Source organism: Cryptomeria japonica, chromosome 1 (genome assembly GCF_030272615.1).
Source record: "Cryptomeria japonica chromosome 1, Sugi_1.0, whole genome shotgun sequence".
In the NCBI taxonomy this organism is placed as follows: domain Eukaryota; kingdom Viridiplantae; phylum Streptophyta; class Pinopsida; order Cupressales; family Cupressaceae; genus Cryptomeria; species Cryptomeria japonica.
Window position 1 is genome coordinate 180,879,608 of NC_081405.1, and position 17,234 is coordinate 180,896,841.

The following is a 17,234-nucleotide window of genomic DNA, read 5'->3' on the forward strand; positions in this document are numbered from 1 at the left end:
TAATATGTAATCATGGGCGGCAACATGTAACTTGTAAAGCAATTAGGTCTGGCCCTAAATGCGCGAAACCCTTGTGCAATAATGTAACTTGTCAACATGTATTGGTCTGGCCCTAATTGGGCGTCATATGTAACTTGTAGTTTAAGGTCTGATCCTATTCTTGGCACCAAAACTACAAGGACGACTATGATCTATTGAAGGCATTAATTCATATGTATTCAAGATAATTTGTGATCATTCTAAAATAAATAAAACGATCAGCGAATTACCTATCTCTGCAATCAGCGATTTACTTCTACATGTCAATCATCCTAGACCTGGGAACTATCTCCTTATTGGTGAATTATCTAGGGCTGGCAGACTGATCAAAGTGCAGTGAATTCATCAGACAAGGACAGCGAACTTGTATTCAGATTGGCGAACTTCATTTAGATCAGCGATCACCTTCATTCTGGGCTGCCAGATTTCACAGTGACAGTGATCTGCCCTTGAAGGATAATTAATCAGATTAATGTATGACAGATAAGTTTGCCCTAGTTTTGGTTATGCCCTAGTAAGGGAATATTGTAAGTCTACTATTGTGTTTTGATCTAATACAATCTGAGATATTTGTTGTTGGGTTTTTCACCTCCAAGAGGGAGGTTTTCCCAGGGCACTGTTGTGTTATGTATATTGCATTTGTTATTTTCCATTTATTATTATCAGTCTGATCCTAAAATTAACAACGGGCAAATCCAAGCTTCCCGCCAAAATAAAAAGAGACTTATTCAGGGAGAATATCTCATAAATAATTGTACTTCTACACTGAGTAGCTAGAAAGCGTAATTCCGAATACTATGAATAATCGATGTGCCAGTTTGTGTTGACCATTTGTGATGAGAACAAGTATGTGGGCTGCGCAACATTGATAAGCGAAAACCTACATGAGCAACTAGTAGGTTACCAGAAAAATCCATGGTTCTGTTTGTGTTCTGTATTGTTTTATGTACATGTTGGTAGTGAGCCAGTTTGGCCAAGCCTAAATGTTGAAGGCTATCTTGTGGTGGGCTCTCTTGTGTATGATCGTTTCCCTCAACTACGAAAGGATCTACCTATGAGAAACTTCTGACGCATCCATGATGCATTCTTTATGAAACTGGTGAAAAGGATTAAAGGGTACTGGACAGAAGAATTTTTGTAGACGTTTTGGCCCTGGTCATGCGATTTGGCAGCGATTACATTTAGTTCAACACATTCTCATATTTGAGAATCGGGGATTATGAAAAGGCCCTCAAAAATTGCCCACGTCATGAAAAGTACTTGATGCAATGAATTGATGATTACTCAAGGATGACTTGGGTAACTTTCTTACAAGACATGTCACAAGTGTTGCAAATATGAAGTTGATGGTATGTCAGTATGTTGTCATTGATGTCAACATTCTATTTCTGTGATTCAGTGATTGGTTTGCGCTACGCATTTCTGATATGTTGCAGTTGTAGTCATGAGGTTTTGGTATATTGTTGGAGGTTGCTTTGGGATGTCATGCTTATGATTAAGTGCTCTGGAAGTTGTGCTCTCAAAGTATGTTCAGGTGATTATGTCTGACAGTGTTTCCAATGTTTTGCATTTCTCCACATTTTTGTTTCTAATGATGATATTTTGGATTTATGCTATTAATGTCTTTATCTTTGATATTTTGATTCGGGACGTGATGATGAGCTCCAAAGTCGTGGTTGCTAATATGTTCATTTTGTGCCTGGTCAACCTTCAATGATTGTTTTTTATCCAACATTTGTGGCGTATGGATAACGTATTGTTTTGAACGAAGTTGTGCATTATGGTGTGGTCAACTTCTCATTCCTTTCTAGTACAAGAATGCTTAGTGTAGACCTATTACAAATTGTGTTCCGATGAATTGTTTTTGGCCAACTTGGGAGATTTTTAATTGAAGAGATGGATATAAATAGAGGACGATTGTAATGTGAAAAATGACAGAAGCAAGTGGATTGAAAAGGAAGATCTATTTTCTGCAAATGTGTACATGTTTGTGTGACGTTGTGGTTGAGCAATGAGATTGAGTGTTGTTGTTTTGTGCTAGAGGCAGTGGGCCAAACATTTCTTTCGGCACTGAAGCATTGTGGCAGTTGTGCTTCAATGGTGGATTCTTTGTTTCTTTTCTTCTTCTGGGCAGTGAGCACCTAGCGGTTGTAGCAAGGCAGTGAGCCCACCTGTAGTGAGCATTCTAGCAATGAGCAAACCTTTGTAAAAATCACCTTAACTGGTGTCACCCTAATAGGTATTCCATAATTGAGAATCGGCATTGTCAATGGTTTTTCCCTCCTTGGGTTTTACATGCAAAATCTAGTCTTTCATGTGTGTCTTGGGTAAGTGCACTAAGATGGTGAACAAAAAAGTGGCCACATGCCAAAAAAAAACCAAATTTTTCATAACCCATGCGGGTTCTAAAAATTCAAAAATGTGCTACGCATGGTAACACCAAGCCTGTAGAAAAACAATTAAAAAAACCCAAAGTTCCTCAAAACCCAAAGTTCCTCAAAACCCATACAGGTTTTGAGGAACATTTTATTTTTTAATAAAAAATTAAAAATTTCTCAAAAGCCATAAAAAACATTATTTTCGGGTGTAGGCCACAAGTTTTGGCCATTTTCAACGCAAAAACCCCTGGAACAGCAGCAAGAAAAAGCGAAAAAAAACATAGAACCCGCAGGGGTTTGCAACTATTTTGGATTTTGCCAACATTGAGAGCAATTTTCAACAATGGCACCCCGTTGAACAGGTAAGATTTGATTGGTTTCATTAATTTTGTTTGCATTTTAATTGAAGTAGGGTTTTTTAATTGATTTAAGTTTTGTTTTTATTAATTTGATGTCAAATTCTTCAAGCAATCCCCCAAAACGAAATAGACAACAAAGACCTCCTCCTGCACAAGCAACACAAGAAAACCCTATAAACATTGCACAAGAGCAACAAGAAAACCCTCAAAATCCTCAAAATGTTGCTCCTCAACAACCACCGCCACCCCGAAACCCTCCACGTCCTCCATTAGATCATGTAGATGCCACACAAGAGGATCTCATCAATCGCCTTACACAAAATAATGCCCAAATTTCTATATTGATGAATAGGTTGAGGTCCTCTAGCCTTGAGCACCACTCAACCCTCGCCAGAACACTAGAAACAATGGCTAATAGTGCAAATGAGTTATCTAGGGAGGTTACGAAATGGGGTTCATGGAGGGATAGATGTCGAACATTTTATGTGGATGGGTTGTCATATGATCAAGTGAAGAAAAAGGGCATAGGTAAAGCTGGCATATGTGCTCTTTTCACTGATTTTGTTACCAGTAACAACCTATAACTAAATACGACTCAGTTTCCTATACATTGGTGTGTTCATGCTAGGCTGAAAGAAGCCTTTTGGGATAGGTGGTATATGGTCTTTGACCAACCACCTTGTAATAATTGGGAGGTGCCTCTATATTTTTTGAGAAAGCTGTATTGTGAGTTTATCCTCGGCGAGAAGCCAAATTACTTTGACATCCGACAATTTCAGGATAGAGGGAGAGGCTCTGTGCAGGATAGACCTGGGGCCCATAGGGTGGTAGAGCCACAACATAGGAGGCGTACAACACCTAAACCCATGGTACATGTCACTGTCCATATATCCTTGAAGGAGTCTATGGAATTACAGACTCTTCAGGCAGCTACATCATTCACTGATGTCATTGTTCAGCATGGCACACAGTTGGTCGGAGCAGAGGATGTACCAGCATCTGCAGCACCTCCTTCATCATCGGCACCCCCTTCATCAGCAACACCTGATGCATCATTTGGCACGAGCCGGCCCTTTCGGCATATGTGCCCCACCTGCCAGGGTGTATGTTATGGTGTAGACACTGACATGGGCGAGGATGCTTTGACATCTCATTTGTGTACATGTTGCGGGAGTAGATGTCATGCTTCCACTACAGAGCATGTGGCCCTCACCGACGAACTGATCAATATGTTGTACCCTTTGTATCAGACACAGGTGCGTTTAATTCTGTTTATGACATGTTATCAATTAAGTGACTAAATCTTATAAAAAGAAATGAATTTTTATTTTTAGAACAATTTAAAGTGACATAAATAAAATGCATTGCAGGGTGCAGCAAGTGGTGGGAGTACACCACATACTTTTCAGTTGACTCGACCGTCACGAGTAGTTTCGCCACCAGAGGTAAAGATTTGTAAGCTTGTTAAAAATATAATCATACATTGGTTTCAAAATATCTTTTGTTAATTATAGGTATCATTACTTGGTATTTTATAGGGCTTATCAGTGGTTGAGATGTCCTAACTTCATGATATCACGCTTTCAGCAATTGACATTGGCCAAGATAGCTATGTGATACCATTTAGATTTATATATTTTTGACTTAAGTGATATATTAAATACATGCTCTTTTCCCTTATGTTAATTTTTTTCCATCAGTTTACCCCACCTGCCTCGAGGACACCTCGTGTGAGAAAGCCATCCTCTAGCAATCCGAGGCAGAAAAAGATATCCTCTCGAACACCTAAACGACAGAAGGTAATTTAGTACAATTTAAATTCATTTGTTGAAATGTATTATGATTAAACATGTATATGCAGATATTGATAAATGCGCTTAATTTATTTGTTCTATATACAGAAACATATGGGGTTTACGGAATTAATGAATGCACCTGATGTCAATGAGGTTCAACAGAGGGAAGAGGTGATATCTTCATATTCACTTTGGATTGCATTCTTGCTTGTTCGAAATAACTAAATCCTTTTATGTCTATATCATATGTTATCATTTTTCATACAGAAAATTGTAATAGCTACATCAGATTTGAATAGGCCTCCTAATTCTACAGGAGAACTATACGAGGCTTTGGTGTGCATTTGTTTTACATATGTTAAAATATTTGTTTTATCTAGTTTGTCAACAACTTTGGGTTATTAAATTGTATGATTGTCTTTAACCTATTACAGGCCCCTTCCAAACTTCCTAATGGTATTCTACTATTCTATTTCAGTAGAAGTCCTACACGTATATTATGGGATCCAACACGACCAAGGAAAAAGTTATGTTTGTCTTAGATCAACTCCTTTTCACTAAGTGCACAACGGAGTTGAAACCCTCTAGTTAGCTCCTTTTGGATCACTTACCATGGATATAGGAAATGGTCGTGACTGAGTCATTTGTGACTTTGCCTCCTACGACCACAGCACATCCATCTAAGGCTCCGGTATGCTATATTTTTTTAGTCTATTCATTTTTAGTTATTATGTGTTATTTGACATATATGTTATTAACATGTATTAATGTTGTTTTACCAGTTACAGCCTCCTTCAGGACATCCCACGGATCCTCAGCCTCACCCAATTGCGGAAGACAAAGATGAGGTAATCAACATTTCAACTTCAAACAATTTAAAGTTCAGTATTTAGTTATTTTGATGTTATATTGAGAAAATATATCTGATTTGACATTTGAATTGTCCTTGTGCAGCCACCTGCAGAGCCACGTAATGCTTCGAAGAGGCTTGATTTTTATGATCCGCCACAGTCTTAGATATCAATAGACATATAGTTATAATTGTGGTCATTGAAGGACCAATTTTTTTATATATTCGATATTTGTATATGTATATATCAACTTTGACAGACATGGCACATGACACATTTTTGTAACTATTATCGATTTGGCATTTATGCCATTTTTTGATATGTACACGATAATTGTTCATTTGATATATATGAAACTTCATATTTGATCCAATTTGTTCATTGATATATATGAAATTTGACACAACTTGAAACTTAGTTATTTGCTATTGAAATGTGATCAAACTTGTTCATTGTGTATATGTCATGAAATGTGATCCAATTTGTTCATTACTTCTAACTCATATGGCGTATACTTTTAAACTATCTATTTCTCATATTGTGTATACCCAAGCACCGACACCAGTAATGTTGATATTGTCTATTTTGATTGAGTGAATTTGCTTTGAGTCCTTTGTGCATGAAGAGATTGGAGTGAAGTTATTATTTCATAAACTCATGCTTATCATGCTTATGGAGCAAAGTTCATCATTTCAAGAACCAATCAAGACAAGATTTGAGCGTACAAAGCAGATTTGAAATTTATCTAAGGATGAGTCGACTTAGGTAGGGTTTTCATTTAAGTTTTATTCCATAACAAGTCGACCTTACGGTAAGAGACACACCTATTCATCCAAATCGCCTATAAAAGAAGAGTTGAAGCACTTATGGACGATCCGTGTGAACCTATGGGGTCATGTTGTCACTGCCTTAAAAGGCCTCTATTGGTTTCGGACAACTTGATTCCGTTTTCTTGTGGTGAGATTTTTTTTGTCGCATCAAAAACCGTCAATGAGAGGTGGCAAAATACTGCATCTTTCGTTCTGCTTGTCGTGGGAACGAACCGTCAACGAGAGCGCGTCCGGATGGCCGTTTTACGCTAAGTGTGCCCTTGTCTCGCTCCCCAAGGTGTTCGATCGTTCTGAGGCACCTCGTAGCAACGTTTTCCCTTGAGCACTCAAAGTGGAAAAAACGGTCAAACTTTTATGTCGCGTAACTCAGAGACCATGGTACTTATGGATGATCTGTGTGAACCTATGGGGTCGTGTTGTCTCTCCCTAAAAAGGCCTCTCTCGGTTTCAAGCAACTCAATTCCATTTTCTTGTGGTGAGATTTTTTCTGTCGCATCAAAAACTGTCAATGAGAGGTGGCAAAATAGTGCATCTTTTGTTCTACTTGTCGTGGGAACGAACCGTTAGCGCGAGCGCGTCCGAGTGGCTGCTTTTACGCTAGGTGTGCCCTTACCTCGCTCCCCAAGACGTCCAATCCTTCTGAGGCACCTCATAGCGACGTTTTCCCTTGAGCGCTCAAAGTGGAAAAAACGATCGAACTTTGACGTCGCGTAACTCAGAGACTGTGGCACTTATGGACGATCCGTGTGAACCTATGGGGACGTGTTGTCGCTGCCTAAAAAGGCCTCTGTCGGTTTCGGACAACTCGATTCCGTTTTCTTGTGGTGAGATTTTTTCTGTCACATCAAAAACCATCAATGAGAGGTGGCAAAATAGTGCATCTTTCGTCCTGCTTGTCGTGGAAACAAATCGTCAACGCGAGTGCGTCCGAGTGGGCGGTTTTACACTAGGTGTGTCCTTGTCTCACTCCCCAAGACGCCTGATCGTTCCAAGGCACCTCGTAGCGACATTTTCCCTTGAGTGCTCAAAGTGAAAAAAAGGGTCAAACTTTGACGTCGTGTAGCTCGGAGACCGTGGCACTTATAGACAATCCGTTTGAACCTATGGGGTCGTGTTGTCGCTGCCTAAAAAATCCTTTCTCGGTTTCAGGCAACTCGATTCCGTTTTCTTGTGACTGTCCCAAAAAATCATGTGCAAAAGCAATGCAGCCTTCAAACAACTTGCAATGCTGGTTTTTAGGCCGTTGGGACTAAAATATATTAAGATTTTCCCATAACCCATACGGGTTAGGGAAACCTTTTATGTCAAAGTTCACAATTTATCATAACCCGTACGGGTTATGTAGATCTAGAATTTTTTTCCTAGTTCTACATAGCCCGATATATTAAGATTTTCCCATAACCCATACGGGTTATGGAAACCTTTTATGTCAAAGTTCACAGTTTCTCATAACCCGTACGGGTTATGTAGATCTAGAATTTTTGTCCTTAGTTCTACATAACCCGTACGGGTTATGTAGAACTCGGAAAAGGAGAGGGGGAGAGGGAGAGGGAGAGAGAGGGAGATTGGGGAAAGGAGAGGGGGAGAGGGAGGGAGAGAGCGAGAGAGAGGGAGATTAGCGAAACGAGAGGGGGAGAGGGAGAGAGAGGGAGATTGGTAAAAGGAGAGGGAGAGGGAGCGAGTACGATGAGGAGAGGGAGATGGATGCAGAGGGAGAGAGGGATATTAGGAAAAGGACAGGGGAAGAGGGAGAGGGAGAGAGGTAGATTGGGAGAGGGGGAGAGGGAGAGAGAGGGAGATTGGGAAAAGGAGAGACAGACAAACAAACAAACAAACAGACAAACAGAGAGGGGGCTGGATGGAGAGGGAGAGAGGGAGATTTGGAAAAGGAGAGGGAGAGAGGGAGATTTGGAAAAGGAGAGGGAGAGTGAGGGAGAGAGAGAGAGAATAGGGGATAGGAAGAGAGGAAGATTGAGAAAAGGAGAGGGAGAGAGGGAGAGAGAGGAAGATTGGGAAAAGGAGAGGGGGAGAGGGAGAGAGAGGAGACTAGGAAAAGGAGAGGGACGGAGGGAGAGAGAGAGAGAGAGAGTAGGGGATAGGAACAGAGGGAGATTGGGAGATTGGTAAAAGGAGAGGGAGAGAGAGAGAGAGGGGGGTAAGAGAGAGAATAGGGGATAGGAAGAGAGGGAGGGAGGGAGAGAGAGAGAGAGGGGGGTTAGAGAGAGAATAGGGGATAGGAAGAGAGGGAGAGGGAGAGAGAGGGAGATTAAGAAAAGCAAAGGGGGAGAGGAAGAGAGAGAGAGATTGGGAAAAGGAGAGAGAGAGAGAGAGAGAGAGAGAGAGAGAGAGAATAGGGGATACGAAGAGAGGGAGATTGGGAAAAGGAGAGGGAGAGAGAGAGAGGGGGGGGTAACAGAAGGAATAAGGGATATGAAGAGAGGGAAATTGGGAAAAGGAGAGGGAGAGGGAGAGAGAGAGAGAGAGAGAGAGAGAGAGAGAGAGTAAGATAAGGAGAGGGGGATGGATGGAGAGGGAGAGAGAGGGAGATTAGGGAAAAGAGAGGGGGAGGGAGAGGGAGAGACAGGGAGATTGGGAGAGGGGTAGAGAGGGAGAGAGAGAGGGGGGGTAAGAGAGAGAATAGGGGATAGGAATTGGGAAAAGGAGAGGGAGAGGGCGAGAGAAAGAGAGGAGGAGGGAGAGAGGAAGAGAGAGGGAGATTGGGAAAAGGAGAGGAAGAGTGGGAGAGAGGGAGAGACAGAGAGAGAGACACACACACACAGAGGGGTAAGAGAAAGAATAGAGGATACGAAGAGAGGGAGATTGGGAAAACAAGAGGGGAAGAGGGAGAGGGAGAGGGAGAGAGAGGGAGATTGGGAAAAGGAGAGGGAGAGGGAGAGGGAGAGGGAGATTGGGAAAATGAGAGGGAGGGAGACAGAGAGAGAGAGAGAGAGAGAGAGAGAGAGAGAGAGAGAATAGGGGATATGAAGAGAGGGAGATTGGGAAAAGGAGGGAGAGAGAGAGAGAGAGAGAGAGAGAGAGGGTAAGAGAGAATAGGGGATATGAAGAGAGGGAGATTGGGAAAAGGAGAGAGAGAGAGAGAGAGAGAGGGAGATTGGGGGAGAGAGAGAGACAGAGAGAGAGAGAGAGAGAGAGACAGAGAGAGAGAATAGGGGAGGGAAGAGAGGGAGATTGGGAAAAGGAGAGGGAGAGACACACACACACAGAGGGGGGGTAAGAGAGAGAGTAGGGGATATGAAGAGAGAGAGAATGGGAGAAGGGGAGGGGGAGGGAGGGATGGATAGGGAGAGAGAGAGAGTGAGATTAGGAAAAGGAGAGGGGGAGAGGGAGAGGGAGGGAGAGGGAGAGGGAGATTGGGAGAGGGAGAGAGAGAAAGGGAGAGAGGGAGAGAGGGAGAGAGAGAGAGAGAGAGAGAGAGAGAGGGGGTAAGAGAGAGAATAGGGGATAGGAAGAGAGGGAGATTGGGAAAAGGAGAGGGACAGAGGGACAGAGAGGGAGGGAGATTGGGAAAAGGAGAGGAAGAGAGGGACAGAGACACACACAAAGGGGTAAGAGAGAGAAATCAAGATAGGAAGAGAGGGAGATTGGGAAAAGGAGAGGGAGAGAGAGTGAGATTGGGAAAAGGAGACGGAGAGAGAGAGAGGGGGTTAAGAGAGAGAATAGGGGATATGAAGAGAGGGAGATTGGGAAAAGGAAAGGGAGAGAGACAGAGACAGAGAGAGACAGATGGATGGATGGAGAGGGAGACAGACAGACAGACAGACAGACAGAGAGAGAATAGGGGATGGGAAGAGAGGGAGATTGGGAAAAGGAGAGGGAGAGAGGGAGAGGAGGAGAGGGGGAGGGAGAGAGGGAGAGAGAGGGAGATTGGGAAAAGGAGAGGAAGAGAGAGAGAGAGAGAGAGAGAGAGAGAGAGAGAGAGAGAGAGAGAGAGAGAGATTGGGAAAAGGAGAGGGAGAGAGGGAGAGAAAGAGATGGGAGGGAGAGAGGGAGATTGGGAAAAGGAGAGGTAGAGAGGAGCAGAGAGGGAGATTGGGAAAAGGAGAGGGAGAGAGGAGCAGAGAGGGAGATTGAGAAAAGGGGAGGGAGAGAGGGAGAGAGACACACACGCACAGAGGGGTAAGAGAGAGAATAGGGGATAGGAAGAGAGGGAGAGAGAGAGAGAGACACACACACACACACACACACACAAAGGGGGTCAATAGAGAGAATAGGGGATATGAAAAGAGAGAGACAGAGAGAATAGGAGAGGGGGAGGGGGATGGATGGATAGGGAGAGAGAGGGAGAGAGAGAGAGAGAGATTGGGAGAGGGAGAGAGAGAAAGGGACAGAGCGAGAGAGGGAGAAAGGGAGAGAGAGAGGGGGGTAAGAGAGAGAATAGGGGATAGGAAGAGAGGGAGATTGGAAAAAGGAGAGGGAGAGAGGGAGAGAAAGAGAGGGGGAGGGAGAGAGGGAGAGAGAGGGAGATTGGGAAAAGGAGAGAGAGAGAGACACACACACACACACACACACAGAGGGGTAAGAGAGAGAATAGAGGATAGGAAGAGAGGGAGATTGGGAAAAGGAGAGGGGGAGAGGGAGAGAGAGGGACATTGGGAACAGGAGAGGGAGAGAGAGGGGGTAAGAGGGAGAATAGGGGATATGAAGAGAGGGAGATTGGGAAAAGGAGAGAGAGAGAGAGAGAGAGAGAGAGAGATTAGGAAAAGGAGAGGGGGAGAGAGAGGGGGAGAGAGGGGGAGAGAGAGAGAGAGAGATTGGGAAAAGGAGAGGGAGAGAGGGAGAGAAGGAGAGGGGGAGGGAGAGGGAGAGGGGGAGATTGGGAGAGGGAGAGAGACACACACACATAGAGTGGGTAAGAGAGAGAATAGGGGATATGGAAAGAGAGAGAGAAAGAGAGAGAGAGAGAGAGAGAGAGAGAGAGAGAGAGCGGGGGGGTGGATGGATAGGGAGAGAGGGGGAGATTAGGAAAAGGAGGGGGAGAGGGAGAGGGAGATTAAGAGATTGGGGGAGGGAGATTAGGAGATTGGGAGAGGGAGAGAGAGAGAGAGAGAGAGAGAGAGAGAGAGAGAGAGAGAGAGAGATTGGGAAAAGGAGAGGGAGAGAGGGAGAGAAAGAGGGGGAGGGAGAGAGGGAGATTGGGAAAAGGAGAGGGAGAGACACACACACGCGCACAGAGGGGTAAGAGAGAGAATAGGGGATAGGAAGAGAGAGACACACACACACAGAGGGGTAAGAGAGAGAGTAGGGGATAGGAAGAGAGGGACAGAGGGAGAAAGGGAGAGAGATGGGGGGAGGGGGATGGATGGACAGGGAGAGAGAGGGAGATTAGGAAAAGGAGAGGGGAGAGGGAGAGGGAGAGAGAGGGAGATTGGGAGAGGGAGAGACAGAAAGGGAGAGATGGAGAGACAGACAGAGACAGAGAGACAGACAAAGAGAGAGAGAGAGAGAGGAGGGGGTAAGAGAGAGAATAGGGGATAGGAGGAGAGGGGGAGAGAGAGTGAGTGAGAGGGAGATTGGGAAAAGGAGAGAGAGAGAGAGAGAGACACACACACACACACATACATACAGAGGGGTAAGAGAGAGAATAGGGGATAGGAAGAGAGGTAGATGGGGAAAAGGAGAGGGAGAGGGAGAAAGGGAGATTGGGAAAAGGAGAGGGGGGGACAGAGGGCGAGGATGGATGGAGAGAGAGAGAGAGAGAGAGAGAGAAAGAGAGAGAGAGAGAGAGAGAGAGAGAGAGTAGGGGATAGGAACAGAGGGAGATTGGGAAAAGGAGAGGGAGAGAAAGAAAGGGGGAGGGAGAGAGGGAGAGAGAGACACACACGCATAGAGGGGTAAGAGAGAGAGAATAGGGGATAGGAAGAGAGGAAGAGAGAGAGAGACACACACACACACACACATACACACAAACGCGTAAGAGAGAGAATAGGGGATAGAAAGAGAGGGAGAGAGGGAGAGAGATTGGGAAAAAAGGAAACAGAGATAGAGATAGAGGGAGGGGAGGGGGATGGATGGATAGGGAGAGAGAGGGAGATTAGGAAAAGGAGAGGGGAGAGGGAGAAGGAGAGAGAGGGATATTGGGAGAGGGAGAGAGAGAAACGGAGAGATGGAGAGACAGACAGAGAGAGAGGGGGGCTATGAGAGAGAATAGGGGATAGGAAGAGAGGGAGATTGGGAAAAGGAGGGGGAGGGAGAGAGGGAGAGAGGGAGATTGGGAAAAGGAGAGGGAGATTGGGAAAGAGAGAGAGAGAGTAGGAGGAGAGGGTGAGAGACATGAGGTAGAGAAAGAACGAGAAGGAGAAAATGGTGAGAATCAAAAAAGAGAGAAGTGTGAGGGGGAGAGAGATGAGATAGAACTCAAGGAAGATAATTAGGGCTCAGAATAGACAAAGACAATGATGCAGGAAGGAAGACGAGAGAGAGAGAGAGAGAGAGAGAGAGAGAGAGAGAGGAGATACATACATAAACACATTATATAGGTATGTCTAAAATATGTGTAATAAATACTAAGTTTACAAGCATACATTATTATATCTTCATAACCCGTACGGGTTTTGTGAAAGAAAAAAAAAATGTTTTTAGTTTTACATAACCCGTATGGGTTTTGTGAAACAAAAAAAACTGTTTTTAGTTTTACATAACTCGTACGGATTTTGTGAAACAAAAAAAAATGTTTTTAGTTTTACATAACCCGTACGAGTTTTGTAAAACACAAAATAATGGTTTTAGTTCTACATAAACCGTACAGGTTATTAAGAACTGCGAATAGTATTTTTTGTTTTTCAAAACCCATGTGGGTTTCGGCTTGGTAAGAGGATTGCAAAATGACCCTAAGGCTTGCAAGCCCATTTTCCCCCCTTTTTTTGTCCCTTTACACGTTTTTTCATCCTCCAACATGATTTCTCAAGTTCATCGTCATCAGGTTTACAAATGATAAAGTGGGTATCTCTAAAATTGCCACCATAATCTCACACATCTTCTTAGTTTTCTGATCATATAAATATTTCTATTTTTGGACAACATTAGCATAGTAAACTTTAATTTTCTTTATCAGTGCCTTGACAGTCCTCACAGACATATGTCTACCATTTTTTTTAATAACTTTTAATATATTTGACCAAATTCAAAATAAATTACATATTATTGTTCTACACTCTATTCTATACACTTTTTTTTTTTAAAGTTTGCATTTTTTATAATTTTGATGCAAGTTATGCCCAGCGCACGAACAGGTACCAAATTTTCAGGATGCGGTCACTTCAAAAAATCATAAAAAAAAATACTCAACGGAAAATTACAAAAAAATACACAACTTCTAGATCTCACTCTTACCTATCATCCTACCAAAGGGTTTTGCAAAATACTAAATCTAACTATATATTTTGTGCAGCACACGAAAACATCTATATTATATTTTTCTGAAAAAATCAAGAACAGTTTTTCGTGCGTGAAAGGTTTGACCCTCTTAATCTTATCCAATTTTAAAAAAAATTAGTAGTTTAGATACTAGATTCAAATACTACAATTCTTATTCTTTTCTCAACTCCTAGTTTTGAGTGCATGACCTTCAAATATCTCTTTGAAGTTCAACTTTACCTGTTTACAGAAGAAGAAAAAAAGTGGCCACTTAGACCCCCCTTTTTGTTCACCTTCTTGGTGCACTTAACCTCTTCTTTTATGCTTATATATGTTTGTGGTTAATAGTTTGTTTACCGGATTTGTTTCTGTGGAATAAGTAAAAGATAATTTTGGTACAACTGATTTACCCCCCCTCTTAATTCTCTAGGATATTCAACAATTGGTATCAGAGCTTTGGTTCCTAAAAAAGTTAGACTTACCGCTCGAGGAATATCCGATGGCACATAAATTGACTATTGCTACCTTTCAAAGATCCGACTATAGTTTCTAGAGAGTGAAGATGAGAAGATTCTTGATTTCTCTGACTTACAAGAATTGAAAATTTGTGGAGACGAAGTATGTGATGCCAGCCAGAGATCGGAAAATCACCCAGGACTTGCCAAACTCAGCGAGTCCGAGTACGATTTATGCCCCTCGAGTCTGGCGAGCTCGGACTCGTCCGACTCCAAGGGGCGAACTCGCCACACTCGCTGAGTTGGCGAGTTTGGCCTAAAATCGCCAAACTCGGTGAGTCCAGTGCTTGAAACTCGGCCGCTGGCTGGGTTAAATAAAATGACAAAAAAAAAAAATTGAATGAACGATCTCGTCTTTGTTCACTACAACCTCTACCTGAGAATGAGAAAAATTAGGGCTACAACATGTCAGCCAATAGAAAAATAACACCCGACACCGCTTGACCCCCCCTTAAGGGAGCTGCCCCCAAACCCGCGTCAAAAAATATGGGCGGAAACTGCGTCGATTCTGACAATAATTGGATCGACCAGATAGATATAGAGGTTGAGACTGTAGCCATGGCAGAGGAGGAGCAGAGAGCATGAGCAGAGACAGGAGATTCAGAGGCAAATAGTGACACAAATGTTCCTGATGTTGGTGAGCATGGCAGGGTGTCATGGGGAGCAGCTATGGTTGTCGAATCATCCAGGACCTACCTTAGACGCCTTTGCAGGGGGTCGAGGCCGAGACCGGAGGGTGTAGGCTCCTTTGAGCCATAGCCTTGTAGTTGTATTTACCTTTGGTATTTGTATGAAACATTTGATGATGATCCTATGATGACATTGATTTTTTATTCCATGAGTTTTGTAATATCGTATACATTTGACAATATTTATATATCTATGTTTGTTATTTCCTTCAGCTACAATTTGTCTTTATGCTTATGTGATTGATGTATACTTGTGTATGTAATCAAATGAGCCGTGTTTGATGATGTTATTGTGTATTTAAGGTGTATTCAATAAAGGGTGCATGAAACAAGTTTTAAATCTTTTAAAATCTCTAAATTTCTTGAGTTTTTCACTTTCCGGAGTCCAGCTGAGTCTGACTCTAAGTCTGGGTCGGCCTTGCCGAGTCCGAGTCCCATTTCTATGTTTGTGATGAACGAGCCTAGCAGTATCTCACAAAGTTTCAAGTCGCTTCCTTATGGGCTAACTCTCCTTCCCATTCATATCTTCGTAATATCATATACATTTGGCAATATTTATATATCTATGTTTGTTATTTCCTTCAGCTACAATTTGTGTTTACGCTTATGTGATTGATGTATACTTGTGTGTGTAATCAAATGAGCCATGTTTGATGATTTTATTGTGTCTTTAAGGTGTATTCAATAAAGGGTGCATGAAACAAGTTTTAAATCTTTAAAAATCTCTAAATTTCTTGAGTTTTTCACTTTCCCGAGTCTAGCCGAGTCTGACTCTTGAGTCTAGGTCGGCCTTGCCGAGTCCGAGTCTCGTTTCTATGTTTGTGATGAAACAGCCTAGCAGTATCTCACAAAGGTTCAGGTCTCTTCCCTAGGCGCTAACTCTACTTCCCATTCATATCTTCATAAGCTCCTCAACCTTCTCTACTTTAGCTCGCATATCGTGATAATAACATGCTCGCTAAAGTAGGGGCAAAATATAATATCGTAAATTGCACCCCATACAATTTTACACTACATAAGCACCTTCGCTTTATGCTAGTTGGAGAATTCCTTCATCTCCTGGTCCTTTTGTCCATTTGGCTTGTCCCAACACCCAACCTTTTGTCCATTTGGCTTGTCCCAACACCCAACCTTTTGTCGTTTTCCCGACTCTGTTGACTCCTTGACTCATAGATGCCTGTGTGCCGCGAAGATGTCGGTGTGCCATGTTAGCCTCCTACAAATCTGTAGTCTCAAGTGGTCGTTGAATCGTTGCGCCTAGGACTGGTCGCAACCACCAACGTCAATTTTGTTAACAACTTGCTTATCTTGGCTTTGGAGCTTCATTTTTGCTCTTAATTGACTTTATTCAATCTACTCAGTCTCTTTAGCATAGGAATCACTCTCTCTTTCAAACTCTAGCATTCTGCTAAAGCTTCTTGGCTCTCTCACATTCTGGAGATCATTTTTGTGCTTTGAGGAGGACCCGGTGCTTCTTCTTCTTCTGCCAAGCTCTTCCCTTTGGATAATATTGAAGAAGAGTATTTTTCCTAGAAGCTTCATTGGTGAACCCATTGTGAGGCTATTTCTTTTCCTTCTTTCACTCTTCTATTTAAGTATTTGTAATTGTTTTTTCTTCCTATCGTACATTTGTTTAGCTTAATTTAATTTGGAACGCATAGCTCATCGCTCTACATTTTCTATACGATTTCGTACTCTATCCATACAAGAAAACAACACATTGCGCTTTCATCCATGACTCACGCATTCGTCTTTGAATAGAGAGTTGACAGAAGTTGTCACAAGATTTCTATGACCCATCTCGTCTTATCTTAGGGGTGCTTGACAACCTTATGTTTTGTACTCATATTGAGTAGAAAGGTCAATTAGTGACTCCTCAAGAGGTTCTTATCTGCCTGTCGGAGTTGCCCCTCAATAGAAAGATAAATAGTGGTGGAGAAAAAGATATTCAAATAAAGATAGATACTCTTAGACATTTAGACAAATAGGGTGAAAGATAACAAAATTAAATAAAAAACATAGATGCAAAACAAAGGAAAAAATAGGGAGGGATGGGTGCAAGTGATCTAGAAAAGCAAAGAAAAAAGAGAAAGAAACGAAAATATAAATTAAAAAACACATAAAAATAAGGGATGGACTTAACATAAGAAAGAAAAAGAAAGATCGAAAAAATAGAAAGAATAAACATGAAAAACATAGGGATAGAGAAATGTTGAGAAAGGATATACAAATAAGTGACAAAACAAGGGAAAGAGGGAGTGAATGAAACAAAGAAAGTTACAAGGAAAGAAGAAAAAAAATAAGGCAATATAGAAAAAAGAAAGTAAGAATCAAAAATGAGGAAAGTGAAAGACAGAGAAAGAAAAACATGGAGAGAGAAACGCTGACAACAAGGAATAAATG

General features: G+C 42.3%; 1 protein-coding gene across 1 annotated transcript; it reads left to right on the top strand.

Annotated features, from left to right (window-relative positions):
- The first annotated feature begins 1,281 nt into the window (after positions 1-1,281).
- On the top strand, positions 1,282-5,685 carry LOC131873639 (uncharacterized). Its single transcript, XM_059216656.1, has 7 exons — positions 1,282-4,032; positions 4,147-4,221; positions 4,477-4,575; positions 4,678-4,743; positions 5,007-5,263; positions 5,355-5,420; positions 5,527-5,685. Exons 1-5 carry the CDS (start codon positions 3,436-3,438, stop codon positions 5,112-5,114), a joined length of 945 nt encoding a protein of 314 aa, XP_059072639.1. The 5' UTR covers positions 1,282-3,435; the 3' UTR covers positions 5,115-5,263; positions 5,355-5,420; positions 5,527-5,685.
- Positions 5,686-17,234: the final 11,549 nt, after the last annotated feature.